The sequence below is a fragment of the Sciurus carolinensis genome, chromosome 4 (genome assembly GCF_902686445.1).
Source record: "Sciurus carolinensis chromosome 4, mSciCar1.2, whole genome shotgun sequence".
In the NCBI taxonomy this organism is placed as follows: domain Eukaryota; kingdom Metazoa; phylum Chordata; class Mammalia; order Rodentia; family Sciuridae; genus Sciurus; species Sciurus carolinensis.
The window spans coordinates 111,007,079-111,025,021 of record NC_062216.1 but is presented as its reverse complement, the minus strand read 5'-3'; the positions used below and the strand labels follow the sequence as shown (position 1 = coordinate 111,025,021).

The 17,943-nt window shown below is 35.8% G+C and overlaps 1 protein-coding gene across 1 annotated transcript in view; it reads right to left on the bottom strand.

Moving 5' to 3' along the window:
* Dip2b (disco interacting protein 2 homolog B) overlaps positions 1–17,943 on the bottom strand; it is a 240,745-nt gene that overhangs the window by 57,834 nt on the left and 164,968 nt on the right. Inside the window, 7 exon segments of the mRNA XM_047551774.1 lie at positions 1,670–1,734; positions 1,737–1,779; positions 2,708–2,799; positions 4,818–5,015; positions 8,197–8,316; positions 8,783–8,938; positions 11,796–12,008. Of these exon segments, the coding sequence (XP_047407730.1) occupies positions 1,670–1,734; positions 1,737–1,779; positions 2,708–2,799; positions 4,818–5,015; positions 8,197–8,316; positions 8,783–8,938; positions 11,796–12,008 (887 nt within the window).

The following is a 17,943-nucleotide window of genomic DNA, read 5'->3' as shown; positions in this document are numbered from 1 at the left end:
AATGCTTTGGCACTTGTATGACAGCATGGAAGCCCCACCGGTATCTGGCAAATGTTAAATCCACTGACAATATGTTCTTCCAAAAAATTTCTACAGCAATACAAACGAAATATTTTATTAACGTGACATTGCTAATAATGAATTCTACAAGCTAAATGTGACCATTCTATTCAAGGGTCATCAATGATATTATTTTAGGCAAATGAAATAAATGCTAACACAGTTGTCATCCCCTAGCCTACTCCACATTTAAGAGCAAGGCAATTCATGTCAGAAAAAAAATACTGTTTAAATATATACCAGTGGTCAAGGTGTATTTATACCAAATCTATATATTCCTTTTATTATTCTTGTTTAAAGGAGGCAGGCATAAGCCTTATGACAACAGTAGCAAAACAACAAAAAATAGCAGAATATAGTTTTAAAGAATTGTCATTAACATGTCATCTTAAGAGTATCATTATGAAACCACATAAATATTGCCAACTTAATAACTGAAGAACCCTATAATTTTCTGACCAATGGAAGGATACTACATACCATCAAGTAGAACTTCATGAATGTACCAATTCTTTTTTAGTTTTTTCAAAGAATAATTTTTCTTATAAATCCACATTATCCACTATTTTCATCTCTGACAACTCTCAGTAATAAATTGCATGAAAAAATCAGGGTACACAGTTTATGTAGAAATCATTTAGTAAAACAGGGAAACTTGTTAGGTAGTCTTCCATTTAACAGGACTGATGTGCTGTCAAAGTAAAATGCTATAATCCAGAGTAAGACCATGCCACCACTGCATCACCTTCCCTTTTGGCACACACTTGTAATCCCAGTTAACTTGAGAGGCTGAGGTAGGAGGACCACGTTCAAGGTCAGTCTCAGCAACTTAGTGAGGCCCTAACCAACTTAGTGAGACCCTGTCTCAAAATAAAAAAGAAAAAGGGCTGGAGATGTGGCTCAGTGGTTGAGTGCCCCTGGGTTCAATCCCTGGTACAAAATAAAAAACAAACAAACAAAAAAAACTAGTCTCCCTGAATTTTTTTTTTTTTTTTTTTTTTTTTGTACCAGGGAGTGAGCCAAGGGGCATTCAACCACTGAACTACATCTCCAGCCCATTTTTTTAAAAAAATACCTTTATATTATGTATATATGTGATGCTGAGGATCGAACCCAGTGCCTCATACGTGCTATCGAGCACTCTACTACTGAGCCACAACCGCATCCCCTGTCTCCCTGATTTTTTAAATGATATACAATTACTATAAAAATTCTATCTTAGCTGGGCATAGTACTGCATACCTGTAATCCTAACTACTTGAAAGGCCAAGGCAGTAGGACTACAAGTTTGAGGTCGGTCTGGTCAACTTAGCAAGACTGTCTCAAAATAAAAATGAAAAAGGACTGGGGGTGTAGCTCAGTAGTAGAACGCTCCTGGGTTAAATCTCTAGTACCATCGAAAGGGGGGAAAACCTATCTTAGTTCTTCTTTGTAGGACACTTGAAAATATTACATAAATTTTCTACAACTTTCATGTTTTTAGAAAGAGAAGCTAAGTATTTCAGAAAATAGTTGCTTTCAATAATGTGATTGTGTCAACTGATCCAAGAAGAATCCAATGCCTGTCATGTTATACTGGGCTACATTTCTCTTAATTTAGCAATGTTACCTTTCTGGTAAGAGGTACCTCTATTGGCACTGGAATCACTTCTGCCAGGAGACATCCATAAAAGCTACCATAAACATGACTGGATCATTGTTGGGGTAAACCAGGGCTACCTAAAATGCAAAAAGACATTTGATAATAGAGGAATACAAACACAGTACTTCTTTCCGTATCATTCTCTAAGGCAAATAACATTTATCAACACAAGAAATCAAACTATAAGGTACTGCTCTTAAGGAAATTAAGTTACTGAGAAAAACAAAAAAAGATCATCATTATTCCCATGATTATACTACACATTTTGGTAAATAAAAAATGAATTCATCATCATTATCATAATTTTTCAGTTAATTTTATTGGTGATTTAGCAGTAAGCAACATGCCTTAAATACTAATTACTTAGGTAACCCAAGGCAATTTACTTTAGTACAGGACTAAAGCAATAAAATAAATATAGTGGATCTCTATATTGAAAAGTATATTAAGTCTGGTGCAGTGGCGCACACCTATCATTTGGCAACTTGGCTGAGGCAGGAGGATCACAAGTTCAAGGTCAGTAGTGTTAGCAACTTGGCAAGACCTTATCTCAAAATTAAAAATAGAAAGGGGTGAGAATGTGGTTCAGTGGTAAAGTGCCCTTGAGTTCAACACCCAGTACAAAAAAGAATGAAACAAATTATTATTTCCAGAAAAATTTAGGTTTCATCTTTATTGACATCTCAAGGGTTTATAAATAGCAGCCTCAGAAAGGGACATGTGAACTGTACTCAATTTCTGAATGCAAGAACCACTACCTGACATTGGGCTAACTTGGGTTAGAACTAAATTTTTGTTTTCTAAGAATAAGAGTTACATAAATTTTCCTCTTGTACATTAAAACTCCAAAAGGTACAGGCTGGAGGTGTAGCTGAGTGGCTGAGCATGTTCAAGGTCCTGGGTTCAACCCCAGTATCACAAAAAACAAATAAAACAAAAAGTCTCCAGAAAGGGCATATTAGAAAACAATAAACACAACTTTTCTAAAACCAAAAAATTAATTACCCTGTCTCCAGGTTTTAACACAGGTTCATTTTTGGTACCCAGTTTATTAAGCAGTGTGTAGGCCAACTTCAAACTTCTGCTCCACAACTTTCCTGGAAAAAGAAGAGTCACATAGAAAAAAACACAAGCCTATCTCAGCAAGAGAGCATTCAGTTAACCAAGGTGACTAAGACAATGGCTACTTCCAATTGATGGATTCTGAAAGTACCACCCCTCACTCAAAACAAAATCAAGTACCCCCAAGCTTTATATTTGTTCTAGTTTATAAGAACTATTCCTGTCTTGAAATAAAAATAATGTCACCTTAGTTTTTAGGAGGTAGGAGGCCTTACAACAACAGTAGCAAAACTTACAACAAAAAACAGCAGAAGATAGTTTAAAGTATTTTAATTAACATGTCATCTTAAAAGTATCATTATGAAACCACATGAATATTCCTATTACTTCTTTTCTGAAGTAATATGAATATCTTTAGGAATAATTTGATGTGAGATGATCACATTTTCAGGGAGGGAAACAATTTTTTGCTTTGCAGAACTGAAAAACATACCAATTCTGTCCTAAGCTTCTGAAGAATCACTCATACAGGTGCTAACAGATACATGAGGTAACAGGAAAGCAAAGGTAAGACTCAGCCAGGTGCAGTGGTGCACACCTGTAATCCCAGTGGCATGGGAGACTGAGGCAGGGGATCACAAATTCAAAGTCAGCGTTAGCAACTTACTGAGGTCCTAAGCAACTTAGTGAGACCTTCTCAAAATATAAAAATGGCTGGGGATGTGACTCAGTGGCTAATTGTCCCTGGGTTCAATTCCTGGTGCCAAAAAAAAAAAAAAGGAGATAAAAAGACTCCTATGATTCAACATTTCATGCCACTGTAACTCAGTACAAACACAAGATAAAATGGAAATTGATTATGTGAAATGTGGATATATTCATGGATGTTAAATAAAAAGGTAAGGATCTGGCAAGCTAAATGATTTTTTTTTTTTTTTAAGCATTGCGTGAATGAAATTAGTATATGACTTCTGAGGTGAATGTTAAAACTATTTTGGCAAAAAGAAGAAAAAAATTTCCTTTCTTTCCAATTTCCTACATTCCCTCCCCTCAACCAGCCTTAGAAATTCTTTCTTTAAATCATGAGAAACATAAAAAAGAAAAGATGTCATTTTAAATAGATATGTTATTTTTATATCCAACTTTTTCAGAGGGGCATCCATAGTTTAAACTAGTTGAACCTGAAAATTCTTTAAGAAACACTTATTTTTCCTCAAAAACTATTTTCAATCCAGGTCTATGGCAATGCGTGTGGAAAGGGGAAAAGGAATCTGTTTGAATAAACTAGTATAAAATCATACAACCCAGGACTGCCTCCATTTTTCTTGAAGTTATTTCAAAAAGAGAAAAAGAAGAAAAAAACTTTACAGGCTGGGGATGTATATCATGGCAGGGCACTTGCCCAGCAAGCCTGAAACCCTGAATATAACACCCAGCACTATAAAAAGTAACCAACGGGGCAGGTTGTACTCGGTGGTAGAAGGTTTGCCTAGCACATATGAGGGACTGGGTTCAATCTTCGGCACCACACTAAAAAAATAAAGTTATGTCCATCTATAACTAAAAATATATGCATATATATATTTTTTAAAAGTAAACAAAAACTTTACATGGAATTCAAAATTAAATTTAAAAGTACTGATTCTTTTGTTCGTTATAGAATTTTGTGCCTATTATAAGCAAAATGAAGGATAAAGTAAAGATCTAAAAAAAAATAGTAAGTTTTAGTTTTTAGATAAAACTACCTGGTTTTCTCCACACATTATGAATACTGACCATTTTTCTAATATCCCTTTTAATTTTAAAATATCAGAACACCTATAATCTCTCTTATTTTTTTGTTGTCTTTAAACATTAGCTGGCTTGCAAATGTCACTTCAGCAAATGAAAATATTTCAAAATAGCTTACTTAGAACTTAAGATCCTATTAAATAATTGACAAGATCCTTTAAAACATAATGACCAGCAGCCGCTAAACATCAAGATAAAAATACTACCCATGATATTCTGAGGAACTCTTAGAAAAGAAGGATTAGCACTGTGGTAAACTCACCATAGGTAAGTGTGTAAACTGGTTTCCCTGTCACATCTAGTGCAGTCAGACAGGGACACTTGGCTTGGGTGGAGCCCCATCGCTGCAGAGCAGATTCCAGTGCGGGTGGCCAGTTACAGATGACTCCTAAGGGTTCTCCCTTCACAGGTGTCATCTGCCGCCCCTCAGGCTTGGGCTGGTTGGGGTCTGGCTGAGGTACTGTACCAAAAAGAAGTTAAGTTGAAAAAATAAATCCATGCATGAGCTTACACAGCTCTAATCTCAAACACATTTCCCTCTTCTCCTCATACTTCTTTGGTTTTAAACTCACTTTGAGAAAAGACATGGTTAGAAATGATATAGTCCACAAACTGGGCCTTATTTGAATTTTCCACTGAATTGTAAAATTATAATCAACATGCTTTTAGACAAGAAATAATACTTAATCCTGAAAAAACAAATCACCACATGTATAAAAAAAGCACAATGTATAAATTTCTCTTTAGCAATTTCACTATTATTAGTAAACTTGTTTTTCATTCTTTACAGTTTGTGGACAGTGTTAGAGAGGCAGGTTTTAATTCACCAGGTTACACTTAATGAAAAAGCACTAAAATATAGTCAGAAAACTCACTTTTCACTAGCATGACCTTAAGCAAATTGATTTACTTGGGCCCTCCTTTCCTCATCTGCAAAATGGGAACAGTGTAACTCAAGCAGATAATGGGCATAAATCATAACTCTGCATACATTTCTTTTTTAAAAAAATACTTTCTTTAGTTGTCAATGGAACTTTATTTATTTATATGTGGTACTGAGAATTGAACCCAGTGCCTCACACAGTCTACACAAGCACTCCACTACTGAGGTACAACCCCAACCCCAGTCTGTTGCAAAACATTTCTTTCTCTTTCTTTTTGGTACTGAACCCAGGGGTGCTCAACCACTAAGTCATATCCCCAGTCTTTTCATTTTTGGATACAGGGTCTCATTAAGTTGCTTAGGGCCTCACGAAATTGCTGAGGCTGGACTTGAACTTGCAATCTTCCTGCCTCAGCTTCCTGAGTCTCTGAGAGGATTACAGGTGCCATGCTCTGCCCTTTGCACACATTTTAAGCACCTACCCCTCTGCCTCCTGGAGAACTCTTACTTATCCTCCTCAGCACTCGTTCCAACAGCACATTCTTTGGGCACCAACCCCAATCATTCCTCAAGGAGATTATTCCCACCTTATGTGGTACTCTACCTTTATTAAAACACAGAGGATCCTCAATGGTTTTCATTACTGGACATGTATCCCACAGTCCCTGCAACCTAAGACTGACAGCTTCCTAAGGCAAGGGATGGTTCTTTCCTTTTGTTTTCGTCAGTGCCTAGGAGGTTGCTTAAAATATGTTAGTTGAATTGGACTAAATTTTTTTTTTTAAACTGGATTTTAACATTGTCTTTCCAAGAACTGGAGATAAATAATGTTTATATTATTGCCATTCTCCACTAGATCTTTGGAAGTCTGAAAGACAGGTTTTTTTCTTTTCCAAAGGTAACAAGTACTCAAATAAAGCAACTGTTACCTATTTTTAATCAGTAGAACACTGTTAGCTCTATTCTGCCAAAGAAAAATTGTTAAGTGTGACCTCTCTTAAACCTTGACTTTCATTTCATGCCAGGTCAATATACAACGCTACGAAGACTGAAAAGGCTTTTACTGGCCTAAGCACTTTGAATATGTCCACCAGATGTGGTTGCGCACACCTACAATCCCAGTGGCTGGGGAGGCGGAGATAGGAGGACCACAAGTTCAAGGTCAGCCTTAGCAATTTAATGAGCCCCTCAGCAACTTAGCAAGACTGTCTCAAAATAAAAAATAAATAAATAAGTAAAATGGGCTATGGATGTAGCTCAGTAGTAAATTGCCCCTGGGTTAAATCCCTAGTCTTCACCCCATTCCCAAAAAGAAAGATGTCCCTAATTCAATGAATTTAGGAACTCCTGAAGAAAGAATCTTAACCTCATATGTCATGTTGCTTTTTGCCTCCTGGTATGTGAACTGGGTTAAGATAGGATCTAGTCTACCAATGTGCCTAATTATATTAATAGCCTGATGTGATCAAAGCTACTATTAGTTCAGAGCATAAAAACAAACTACAAAGTCACCAAGGCTTCATTCTCTGAACAAAAGCTTCTCACTTGCTCTCTCTTTGACAAAAGCTTTGTTAGGTAGGACTATTCATCACCCAGCTTCAATAATTATCAAATGGTCATCTCATTTTATCTGTGCACACACCCATTCTCCTCTCATCTTTCCCTATTAAGTCCTAGACATGATTTCATCCATAAATATTTAAAAAATTATTGAATGAATAAAACACTGAGGATTACCTCTTCCTCTGTGAAGTCTTCTCTAACCACACAGATGGAACTAATTTCTTCCCTTCTCACAATTGCACATATTCACTGATACAAACTTATTGGCTAACTAAGTTTCCACATCTATATATTTTAGCACTGATTTAAATCACACACAACATGAAGAAAGACTGCATTTTCCTAAATCTTTGAACTTTTTTCACCATCTACCACACTATGATGCAGAAGGCAAATATATGTATCAACTGGATGATTTAATGAAAGGACTATGTTAAGCTAAAAAGAGACTGGGAACATTTTTATGGTGGTACTGCTGACTGAATCCAGGGCCTCCAGCATTCTAGCCAAGTATTCTACCATGAAAATACATTCCTAGGCCTTTTTATTTTGAGACAGGATCTTACTAAGTTGCCCAGACATGACCTTCTGCCATAGCCTTCTGAGTAGCTGGATTACAGGTATGTGCCATGGAGCCTGGCTAAGCCTGGGCAAACTTTTTGAGGTTGAATTTGATACCCACATCCTGACAATGTCTAATGTAAGTAACTTTTAAAATTGTATATTTGTATTTCCTATGTTCAAAGCATATATTATTAATGAAGAGTTCTCATTTGCAGGGGTGGATAGAGTATGGGGGATTTGACATAGGGGTGCTTTACTACTGAGCTACATCCCCTAGCCCTTTTAATTTTGAGACAGGGTCTCACTAATTTGCTGGGGCTTATCCTGAACTTCCAATTTTCCTGCCTCAGCCTCCTGAGTTGCTGGAATTATAGGCATATGCCACTGCATCTAGCTCAAAGAGTTCTATGTCCTATAGTTATTTCTTTGCCCTTCTTCCTCTTCCCTCCATTCTTACCTTTCATCTAAGAATAAAATATAAATGATCTTTAGGGGGAAAAGAGCAGAGAACTATGAACTCTTTGACTTAAGATCTATGTCTTGCTCATTCTTTAAGATTATGTACCTGACATGTAGTAAATGCTTAAGAGTATTTGTTTAAGGAATCTGGTTTTGGTATTTTTACTACTACCTTCCACAATTTCTTCAGAGTCATCTACAAAAAATTCCTTTAAGGGAGGCCTTTTGGGTCGTTTCAGAGTGTTAAGAAGCTGCTGGATTTTTGTGGATACTCTGCTATTGACAGGGACACCTGGAAGGAAAAAGAGATGAGTTAAGTTACAATTCATTGACTTGAAGGACATTTTATTTCCTCAATTTGCTCAGGAGCTTATTTTTCTAATAATGCTTGGCCTTGCCCCAATCTCATTCTATTTCAATTGGGCCAAACAGGTACAAGTATGTACACAAGTTTTATGGCAATAAAGAGCAAATATGGTGTTACTATTAACACACTGCTTTATGATTTCACCTAAGCTCCCTTTTCTCTTATATGACTCTTTTCTTTTTAATATTTAATTTCTGGTTTAAAGTATCTTTTGGAAGTACTAAGTGTGAACAAATATAGAAGAGGGCACTCTGATGACCTGTTGCAAGTGAGGCAAATGCAATGTAGTTTTACAGTTACTGAAACAGATTGTTAGGAGCTACTGTTTATAATTTGAATTTTTACAGTTTAATTTATACTCTCTATTTAGTTACTAAAAAGAGCTACCTACCGTCAGCTGTATCCATAAGGCTAGATCTGTTGGATCCTTTGTGCATGCCTTTTACTATCCCCGAAGGGGGCAGATCAATATTTGCTGGGCGTATTGAGGATGATGATGAGGAAGAAGAGGTAGTTGTAGTGACATCTGGGGGAGCAGAGAAATTCTCTAAGAGGGGAGAAAACAAAACTAAGAATTATATGACATTAGTAGCAAAAAGAAGAACCACTAAATCTTTGTTTTTTAAACAAGGAGAAAACTATATAAATAGAGCATTAACTCTTGTAAAACAAGTTTTAAATCAAATTCTGCTAGCAAAATATAATGGAAAAATCAGAGGTTAAGTCAAGGCATACCAGCTTTTGCAAATTAATATTTTCAAGACTTAGGTAGCTTTAAGTAAGATCACATCACAGGGATAATGTCTCTCTAAAACATTATTTTCTACATAGAAAAGTTGGTAGAATCCAATGTTATAAAAATAATCATAAAAAAATAAAAGTTACAAGTGACTTCAAAATGAAAACAAATTAAGATCCTTATTAATTACTAGTATTCTAGTTTCTTAAACATTTCTTCATTTTATCTGGAATGCTTCTCCTTCCATGAAAGACCAAGTAGTGTCTTGAGAATAGGTCAGATTGCTTGCTTTCAGATGAAGGAAAACAGGTAAAGTCCACTTCTAATTTTTATAAAATAATTAATAGGCAATTTGGATCTACTTGACAGACAAGGATCTTCCCTTGCTCTAAGCAAAGATTAAATAGTGTTATTATACACTACTTCATAGAGAGATTCTTAACATAGAGAAATGATATATATTCAAAGAGACCCATTCACCAGGGATATGTTACAGAAGAAAACATCTGGAAAAGTAATAATAAAATTAAAATTAGAATTAAAATATAAGATTCATAAGAATAATGAAAATCACTAAAAACTATGAAAAAAGTATAATATGAACAATTTCTAAAGTCAATTTGGGGTAAGGATTCTATACCTAACAGGTCTCTAATTACTATTTTAACAGTTTTGAATATCTGAAATAAGCTGGACACAGTGGTGTACACCTGTAATCCCAGTTACTAGGGAGGCTGAAGCAGGAGAATCATCACAAGTTCAAAGTCAGCACAGTCAATTTAGTGAGAACCTGTCTCAAAATAAAATTTTAAGAAAAGGATTTGGGACGTAGTTCAGTGGGAGAGCATCCTTGGGTTCAATCCCCAGTACTGAGGGACAAAAAAGTTTGAAATATACAAGCACAGGTATGTTGGATACCTGTAGGACATGTGGAAACAGCATTAAAAATGTACATTTTTATTTGACCCAGCAATCAAACTTTTAGGAAAATATCCTAAGGAAATAAACAGACAAATGCATAAAACTATATGCTTAAGCACATTACTTTTGTCAGTCTGCAAAATGGCAAAATGACAATGACTTAAATGTCCAAAAAAGGGGAAAGGCTAAACAAATTAGGGCACAGTCATACAATTGATTGTATTTAAAATCCTAAAAATAGTATACTTATAATGATATAGAAGATGTTCACAATACACTGCCAAGAAAGCAGGTAATGAACATTACATTTAAGACAATTTATTTTTGTAAAATCAAAACCAAGACCTCACATATTCTTACACAAATAATATCTAGAATACACATGGAAGTTGTAGCATTACAGTGTTATTCATAGGAAGTGTGATTGTAAATTATTTTATTTTTATTTACCTGTTTTTTAATTTTCTTATCAGGAACACAGACTACTGTTAGAACAAACATCCAAAAAGCAATTACACTGCATAATATGGTTTCTGTGAATAACTAAGCCAATAACTTTCATAGAGTCATGAAGCAACAGAAAAATATGAGGTCAGATGAAATCATCTTGTTAACAAAAATACACATAACATTAACTAGATACAGGACAATTCTTTTTATAAGTGAAAATGTTTTCTTTATAACAGATATGGAAATAAAAGCTCACCTACAACAGCTCTGTTGCTTACCCTCTTTGACAAAAGAGATGGTAAACACGTACATCTATGTGTGGCTGCTCTAGGAAGCTCACTGAACTACACACTGGGCAAAGCTAAGAGTGCAGGACAAGTCACTGGCAGCTGGCACAAGGCTATTAATGTGGGCAATCATATCCCCAGGAGAATTATTATCTTTAAAAACTATAACCTTGAAAAATTTCCAATTTTATTTTCTGAAATCAACTAATAGAATGAAAATATATAAAGGATATAAAAAGATCACTGAGAAGAAAATTGAAGATACCAAAATGCAACTGATTGTCAAGAAAAAAGGGAAAGACATCACAGATATATAATGTTCATGTACATTATTTAGAGCAATTTGTACCAACCAATTTAGCAAAAGCAGAAATCTGTATCTTTATTTGCAGATGTCACAACTCTTTTAAAAAACAAACAAAACATAAAGCAGAGCCAAGCAAAGCTATACTCCATACAGTAGCATCAGCAGCAGGTAGCAGTTCATAGACTACCAACATCCTCAGCTGGCACACTCTAGGTGTAGCAATATCACAGCAGCAAGGACAATAAATCCAGTCTTTATACTAAAAAGGGCTTCACTGATAATTGGCTTAAGGTAGAATTTGCTCAGGTTTAACACTTTTTGTTTGATAGAATATAGACAACAATCCTGAAGAAATCTAAGATGCTACACGTTTTAACACCCTTTAATATATGAAATTTCTTCAAGTGGGATGAACCACTACTAAGACTGGTGTTATATCTTGCAGCTTGAGTATTGCTTATGGAAATAGATATGGCTTCAGGTGGGCAACACTATGCTCCAATAATGCAGATGATACCTATCATTCCTACGACAAATATATTGCTGGTGTTTCCTTCTTTGCCTTATTAACTGTCATGTTCTCTTTGATTATTCAATTTTTAGGACACACTGAAAAACCTAACACAATCATAAATTGTTTCCTGGATACTGGGTGCCAATTGAAACATATTTGGGCTTCTTAGGTAGATCCAGCTCCTACCTATTCGGGTATTGGCAAATACATCAGCTAGAGACCCACTGGTTCCTTTGACCTCTCCATGGGACAGCGTAGAAGATGCGGATGAAGAAGTGGACGATCCCTGAATTGAACGGTTGATCCAGGACTCAGCATTCTGTAAGCTCTGTTGCAAGGCAGCAGAGAGCGCAGCTTGGCGTCTCAGAGAGCCCTCATCCTCAGAGGCCGAAGACGTGTCTGTGTGGAATTAGAAAAAAAGAAGTTCTCGATCCTGCCTAGAATAGAGACTTTTCAGTTCTTGCTCAATGATCACACATTTTTGACACCAGCAAAATATTCGCATTCTTAAGTTAGATTAATAGGTGAAATTTCTCAAGAATCTCAAATAAAGATGTGCGGGCCAAATCTTGCAAAAATAGAAACAGATTAATTCTGTAGGTTAAAATTGTTTAAAAAAACAAACAAACAAACAAACAAAAAACCAAACTTTAAGAACGTTTTTACTTCACTATTTTTCTGTTCTGAGCTTAATTAATATTCAAATTCTTCTAGTTAACCTACTTATGTTCAAGTAATATTGAAGTGCTTATATATCTTCCTTAATCTCTTACTTAAATCTTGTGACAGGCTGCCACACTGGTGTTTACAAGTACTTTGTGAGTTTTTATTTGAAATTATCTTGATAATTTCTAATAAAAACTGACTCTTGTTAAAAATCTGTGTGCCAGTGAGCGAGGTGATAGGGAACTGAAATGGGATAAGAAGCAGTCCTTGGCCTAGAGGTATTCATGGCTTCAGTGGAAAAGCCAACTGGTCATGTGTGTGGCACAGGTAAGTTTTCCAAACATGATGGGGTGGGGGGACCTAAGGATCTGGATTTCTTTCCTTAATTCTCAGTCAGAGAAGAATTGTGAGAAATTCACTGATGTCTGTATTTAGACTGGCTCTGACTTCAGGAAAGTAAGTCCTAAATTAGAAATGTTTAAAAAAACACAAAAGTTCAACCAAAAATAAGGAAGCAAAAGCCCACAGAAAGAGGTCTAAATTCTAATCAATCTAGACTCTAAGCTTACAAGGCATACAAGTTAAAGGGGCATTTGGTCTGATATGTGGGACAAGCCCTTCTAAATGATTTTAGGGGACTACGATTTGTAATCTGTGGATTGAATGATTTTATTCACGTTTTTATTTTTTACTTTATTCTTGTTTGCTTGTTTTGTGGTGCTGGATCAAACCCAGGGACTCACATATGCTAGTGCTCTACCACTGAGCCAACATCCCTAGCATCAACTTTTTAAAATTGCAAGCTCAGGGACAGCCTGGGCAACATGAGACCCTACCATAAAATAAAATAAAATGGGCTGGGAATGTAGCTGGGTGGTAGAGTACTTGCCTAGCATATGTGAAGCCCTGGGTTTAATACCGAGTAGGGCATGGGGGAAAATATTGTGGTTACTAATGCAGAATGAAACTGTAGGTTCATGTCCTGCTTTGGTTCAAAGAGCCTATGAGATAACTACTGGGGGGTGGAAATTACTAACAACTTGCAATGGGAATTTGAACTACTAAAGACTAATTCTGAAGTCAAATTCTGTAGGCCCAGAGCAAGAAAATTAATGACTATATGCTTGCTTCTTGATCTGTCCTACCTCTAGTTTATTACTTCACACTGAAGGAGATTTGAGGCCCAAGTTGACTGACTGCTCTTGTTTCTTTAAAATGTCGTACATAAGCATTTATGTGCTAGGAATTAGGTCCTGGGGATTCTGAGAGATGTTCTGTGTCTATGATGTAACAGTTAAATACCTAAGAAGCCTAAAATTTGGTACAGGAGACACACAGCTTACGTATTGTTGCAAAAGAAAACATGCTAGAGATGGAATAAGCAAAGGGTCCCACAGGAGGAGACCAACCTTAATCCAGAGTTTTAAGTACTCCTATATAAGGGGAGCAATGACAGACAAGGCATGGTGCAAAAGTACGAGGCTGGAGAGATAAATCATGAACAGATCTCAAGGGGATAAAGCAAGGAGGTTGTCCTTAGAGAAAAAGATTAAGTGAGTGATTAAAGGAAAAATACGAAGAAAGAAAAGTAACAGAATCTGTAACCCTTTAAGAAAAGCACTGTGCATAATTCCCACAAATAGTCTAACATTTCAGGTATATCTTGGGGCACAAAGATACTTATCTTTGTAAGCATGTCAAAAAAAAAAAGGTTGTTGTGGCCAGTGGGATAGGATGATCAGTAGAGTAGAGAAAGCAAAATAGGGAGAAGGAAGAGAAGGAGAAGGAAAGGTTGGGAAAGCAGGGATTAAAATAAAATTCCATGTATATATAATTTTGTCAAAATGAACCCAGTTACTATGTATAACTTAAAAAAGAAAAGAAAAAAGAAAAGGTAGTGTGGCCAGAGAGACAGGGGATTCTGATCCCAATAACAATATATTTTCTGGTAACCCTTCTCAGAATCCCACAGTCTACTCGGGATTTGCAGTTTGCTTTTATTGTACTATTACTTTAGCTTGTATAAGTCTAAAACCAGAATAAACCAGTTCTTAAAAGACAGTAAAGCCAGTATTTTCATGATTAGGTTTATGGAAAATTGGTTTTATTATATTTCTATATTGGGTCAATTATGTAATTAGGTGTGTTGTTTCAATCAATTACCCAATTTGCCTGTCAGTCCTCCTTAGAATGGCTTTGGTGTCAGTCTTCCATTTGTACTTCTGGATCCACTACTAAACTAGGTATGTGAGTTGGGGAGACAACTGTCCATTTGCAAAAGCTGTGTTTGTTCATCCATTCAACAAATATGACTAAGCACAAGTTGGTAGGAACAGAACACTGAGCAATAAGAAATAAGACAAAGTCCCTATTCTCAGAGCAGGTGCCCAAGGAACTAAGACCTAAACCAAGGACTACAGGTTAAGAAAAATTCGTTTTAAGGGACACAAACTTGGGGGAGAAAGCAATAGTCAGACACAGAGGAAGAGCATGTGAGAAAGTTTGTTGGAGAGAGTAAACTAGACACATTTGAAGATCTTAAAAGAAGGTGAGACTAGCAGAAGCACAGGATGCAAAACTGATAGTGATGAAAGAAGCAGTTGGACAAGTAGGCAGTGCTATATTGTTAAGGGCATGCTAAGGAAATTGGTCTTTATAATATCTGCAGTGGGAGACCATGAAAAAGAAAAACCATACAGAAAGCAGCAAAAGCAGTGCCAGCACAGAACAACTGGCCAATAAATGTTAGTTCCCCCCCTCATCCCTAAAAGTACAGTTAGAAGAGTGTTTCTTTTTGATTTGCAACAGAATCTGAAAATTTCCCAAATAAATAAATAACTAGCTAGTTCCTTCCTATAAAACCTGAAAGTAAAGAGGATAGAAACTGATTAAAGTTGGTTAAAGAAAAACATAACTGTGTTAGTCATGCAGCCTGAGAAATGGGGTAATGCTATGAGTAACTTCTCCCGAGAAAGCTCAAAGATGCAAAACTGGCTGGACAAGGCTTAAAAATGATTATGTGTTATGTTCACACAAAATATAAGTGATGCAATGGGACAATATTTTTTAAAATAGAAACAGTTCTCTTAACTATTATTATTTGTAGCATTTTAAAAAATAAAAGCAATTGTTACCTAGGAAATTGCTACAGATTTGCAGATATTTAGTCGAGATTAAAATTAACAACAAATTAATATTATTAATGTTATCAATTTTCCACTGATTCTGCTTTTGTTCAACATGACACATAACTAAAGTCCGTTGCCTAAGCTCTTGTATATGATAAATATAATATGTCTATACAACAGAAAACAATTTTGAAAGCATGGTTTTCAAACTTTATTTTATAATCTGGCATGATTCTAACACAGTATCAATTAGGACTGGTCATCAGAAGTCCACAATCTAATTATAATTAGTTAGGAAACAATCTGCTTATTGATTTTAAGAGAATAAAAGTCCTGAATTTGGGAGCTGGGGTTGTGGCTCAGTGGTGGAGCATGTGTGTGGCACTGGTTAGATTCTCAGCACTGCATATAAATAAATGAATAAAAATAAAAGTCCATCAACAACTAAAAATAAAAAGATTTCAAAAAAATCCTGAATTTACTAAATATTCTCTTGGGGGAGGGGTCACTGGAGATTTAACCCAGGGACAATTTACCACTGAGCTATATCCCTAGCTCGTTTTAAAAAAAGAGTCCCATAGCAGCTAGGAAAAGCATATATCTATACAAAGATTTGCACATTAATGTTCATGAGAGTTCGATTTGTGTAAGTATAAAAATGGGAAACAACCTAAGTGCTCATCAATAAATGAGTAGACAGTGTTCCCTGTGGTGGAATACTACTCAGCAATAGAAAGTAATGATCTATAGTGATGGACACAACAACATGTATGAATTCTCAAAATACTTAGGCTGAGTGAAAGAAGTTACTTCCTCCTCCTCCTCCAAAAAATGGAAGTAAAACTACGTGATTCTAATATATAAGATTCTATAAAAAAGCAAACTAATATATAATGACAGAAAACATATTAATGTTTACCTGAGGGTGAACATAGGGAGAAGTCGAGAGAGAATTAGAAGGAAATTTAAGGAGTTGGGGTGAAGATGTCGTTTGTTTTTGGGTTTTGGCAGTACTGGGATTAAACCCAGGGGTACTTTTCCACTGAGTTATATCCCCAACCCTATCTATTTATCCATCCATCCACCCACCAACCTACCCACCTACCTACCGTACTAGGGATTGAACCCAGGGGATGCTGAAATATGTATCACAAGTCTCTTTTGTTTGTTTGTTTATTTTTATTTTGAGACATGGTCTCCCTAAGTTGCTTAGGGCCTTGCTAAATTGCTGAGGCTGTCCTGGAACATGTGACAATTCTGCCACAGACTCCCCAGTTGTTGGGATTATAGGCCTGCATCACTGTGCCTGGCTTCATTATCTTTTTTTTTTTTTTTTAAATATATTTTTTTCAGTTGTAGATGGACACAATATCTTTATTTATTCATTCATTTTTTTAAAAGTGATGCTGACAATCAAACCCAGTCTGAGCCCTAGCCCCAGGTTTTGTTATCTTTTTCTAATTATTTATTTATTTTTAAATTTTTAGTTGTAGATGGACACAATTTTATGTATTTATTTATTTATTTATTTATTTATTTATTTATTTATTTATTTATTTATTTATTTAATGTGGTGCTGAGGATGGAACCCAGCGCCTCACACGTCCTAGGCTAGCAATCTACCACTGATCTATACTCCCAGGCTAGCTTCATTATCTTAATTGTGATGGTTTTATGGCTTTTACTATATCAAAAGTTGGCAACATATGCACTTTAAATATGTGCTGTTAGACTGGGGATGCTGTTCAGGGGCTACAACCCTAACACCAAAAGCAGGGTGGAGGGGGTGCTTTTACTCAATTTTAGCTCAATAAAGTGGTTAAAAAAAAAAAAAAAAAAAAACTAAAAATATTTGTGAGGTGAAAATGATGCCTGGTAAAAGGACAGTAATATCTGAGAGTCCATGTATACAACCTGAGGGACATTGTGGATATGGGGCAAGTTCCTGGAAGATAAATAGTCCCTCCTAATGGGTTCATTCATACAGCTGTAACCAAAATTAATTTCAGACATTGACTCAGAAAATCAAGATCGATTGAAATGAGAGGGAAAGACAAAGTCCTGGGAAAATGAAATGGTGAAAATTATGTTATGTGCATGTATGGTTAATATGTTACAATGAACCCTGCTGTTGTATAAGTATAATGTACTAATAAAAACATTTAAAAATTCATTGAAATAAAGAGTTGATCCTAACAAACACTATAAAATATGCCACCTAAACTAGGCAGGGAAATTTGAGAAGATTGTAAGTAGGAGCTTTAAGGAACAAACACATGAAGCCCCCACAAAGATTGTTAATATATGATCTTTTGGAGCCTGTGGCAAAGGTGGGGGGTTTGCTAGCACATGCATACATGCAAAAGGTGGGATGGGGTGCAGGAAATACACAGGAAAGTATTTTCTCTTGCATTGGTGGATCAGGGGAGTTTAGGACCTTAGAATTTCCAGAAACTCTTTTTTTTTTTTTTTTTTTTTCCTTTTGGCGGGGGGAGGGTGGCATACTATGGATTAAACCCAGGGTTGCTTAGCCACTGAGC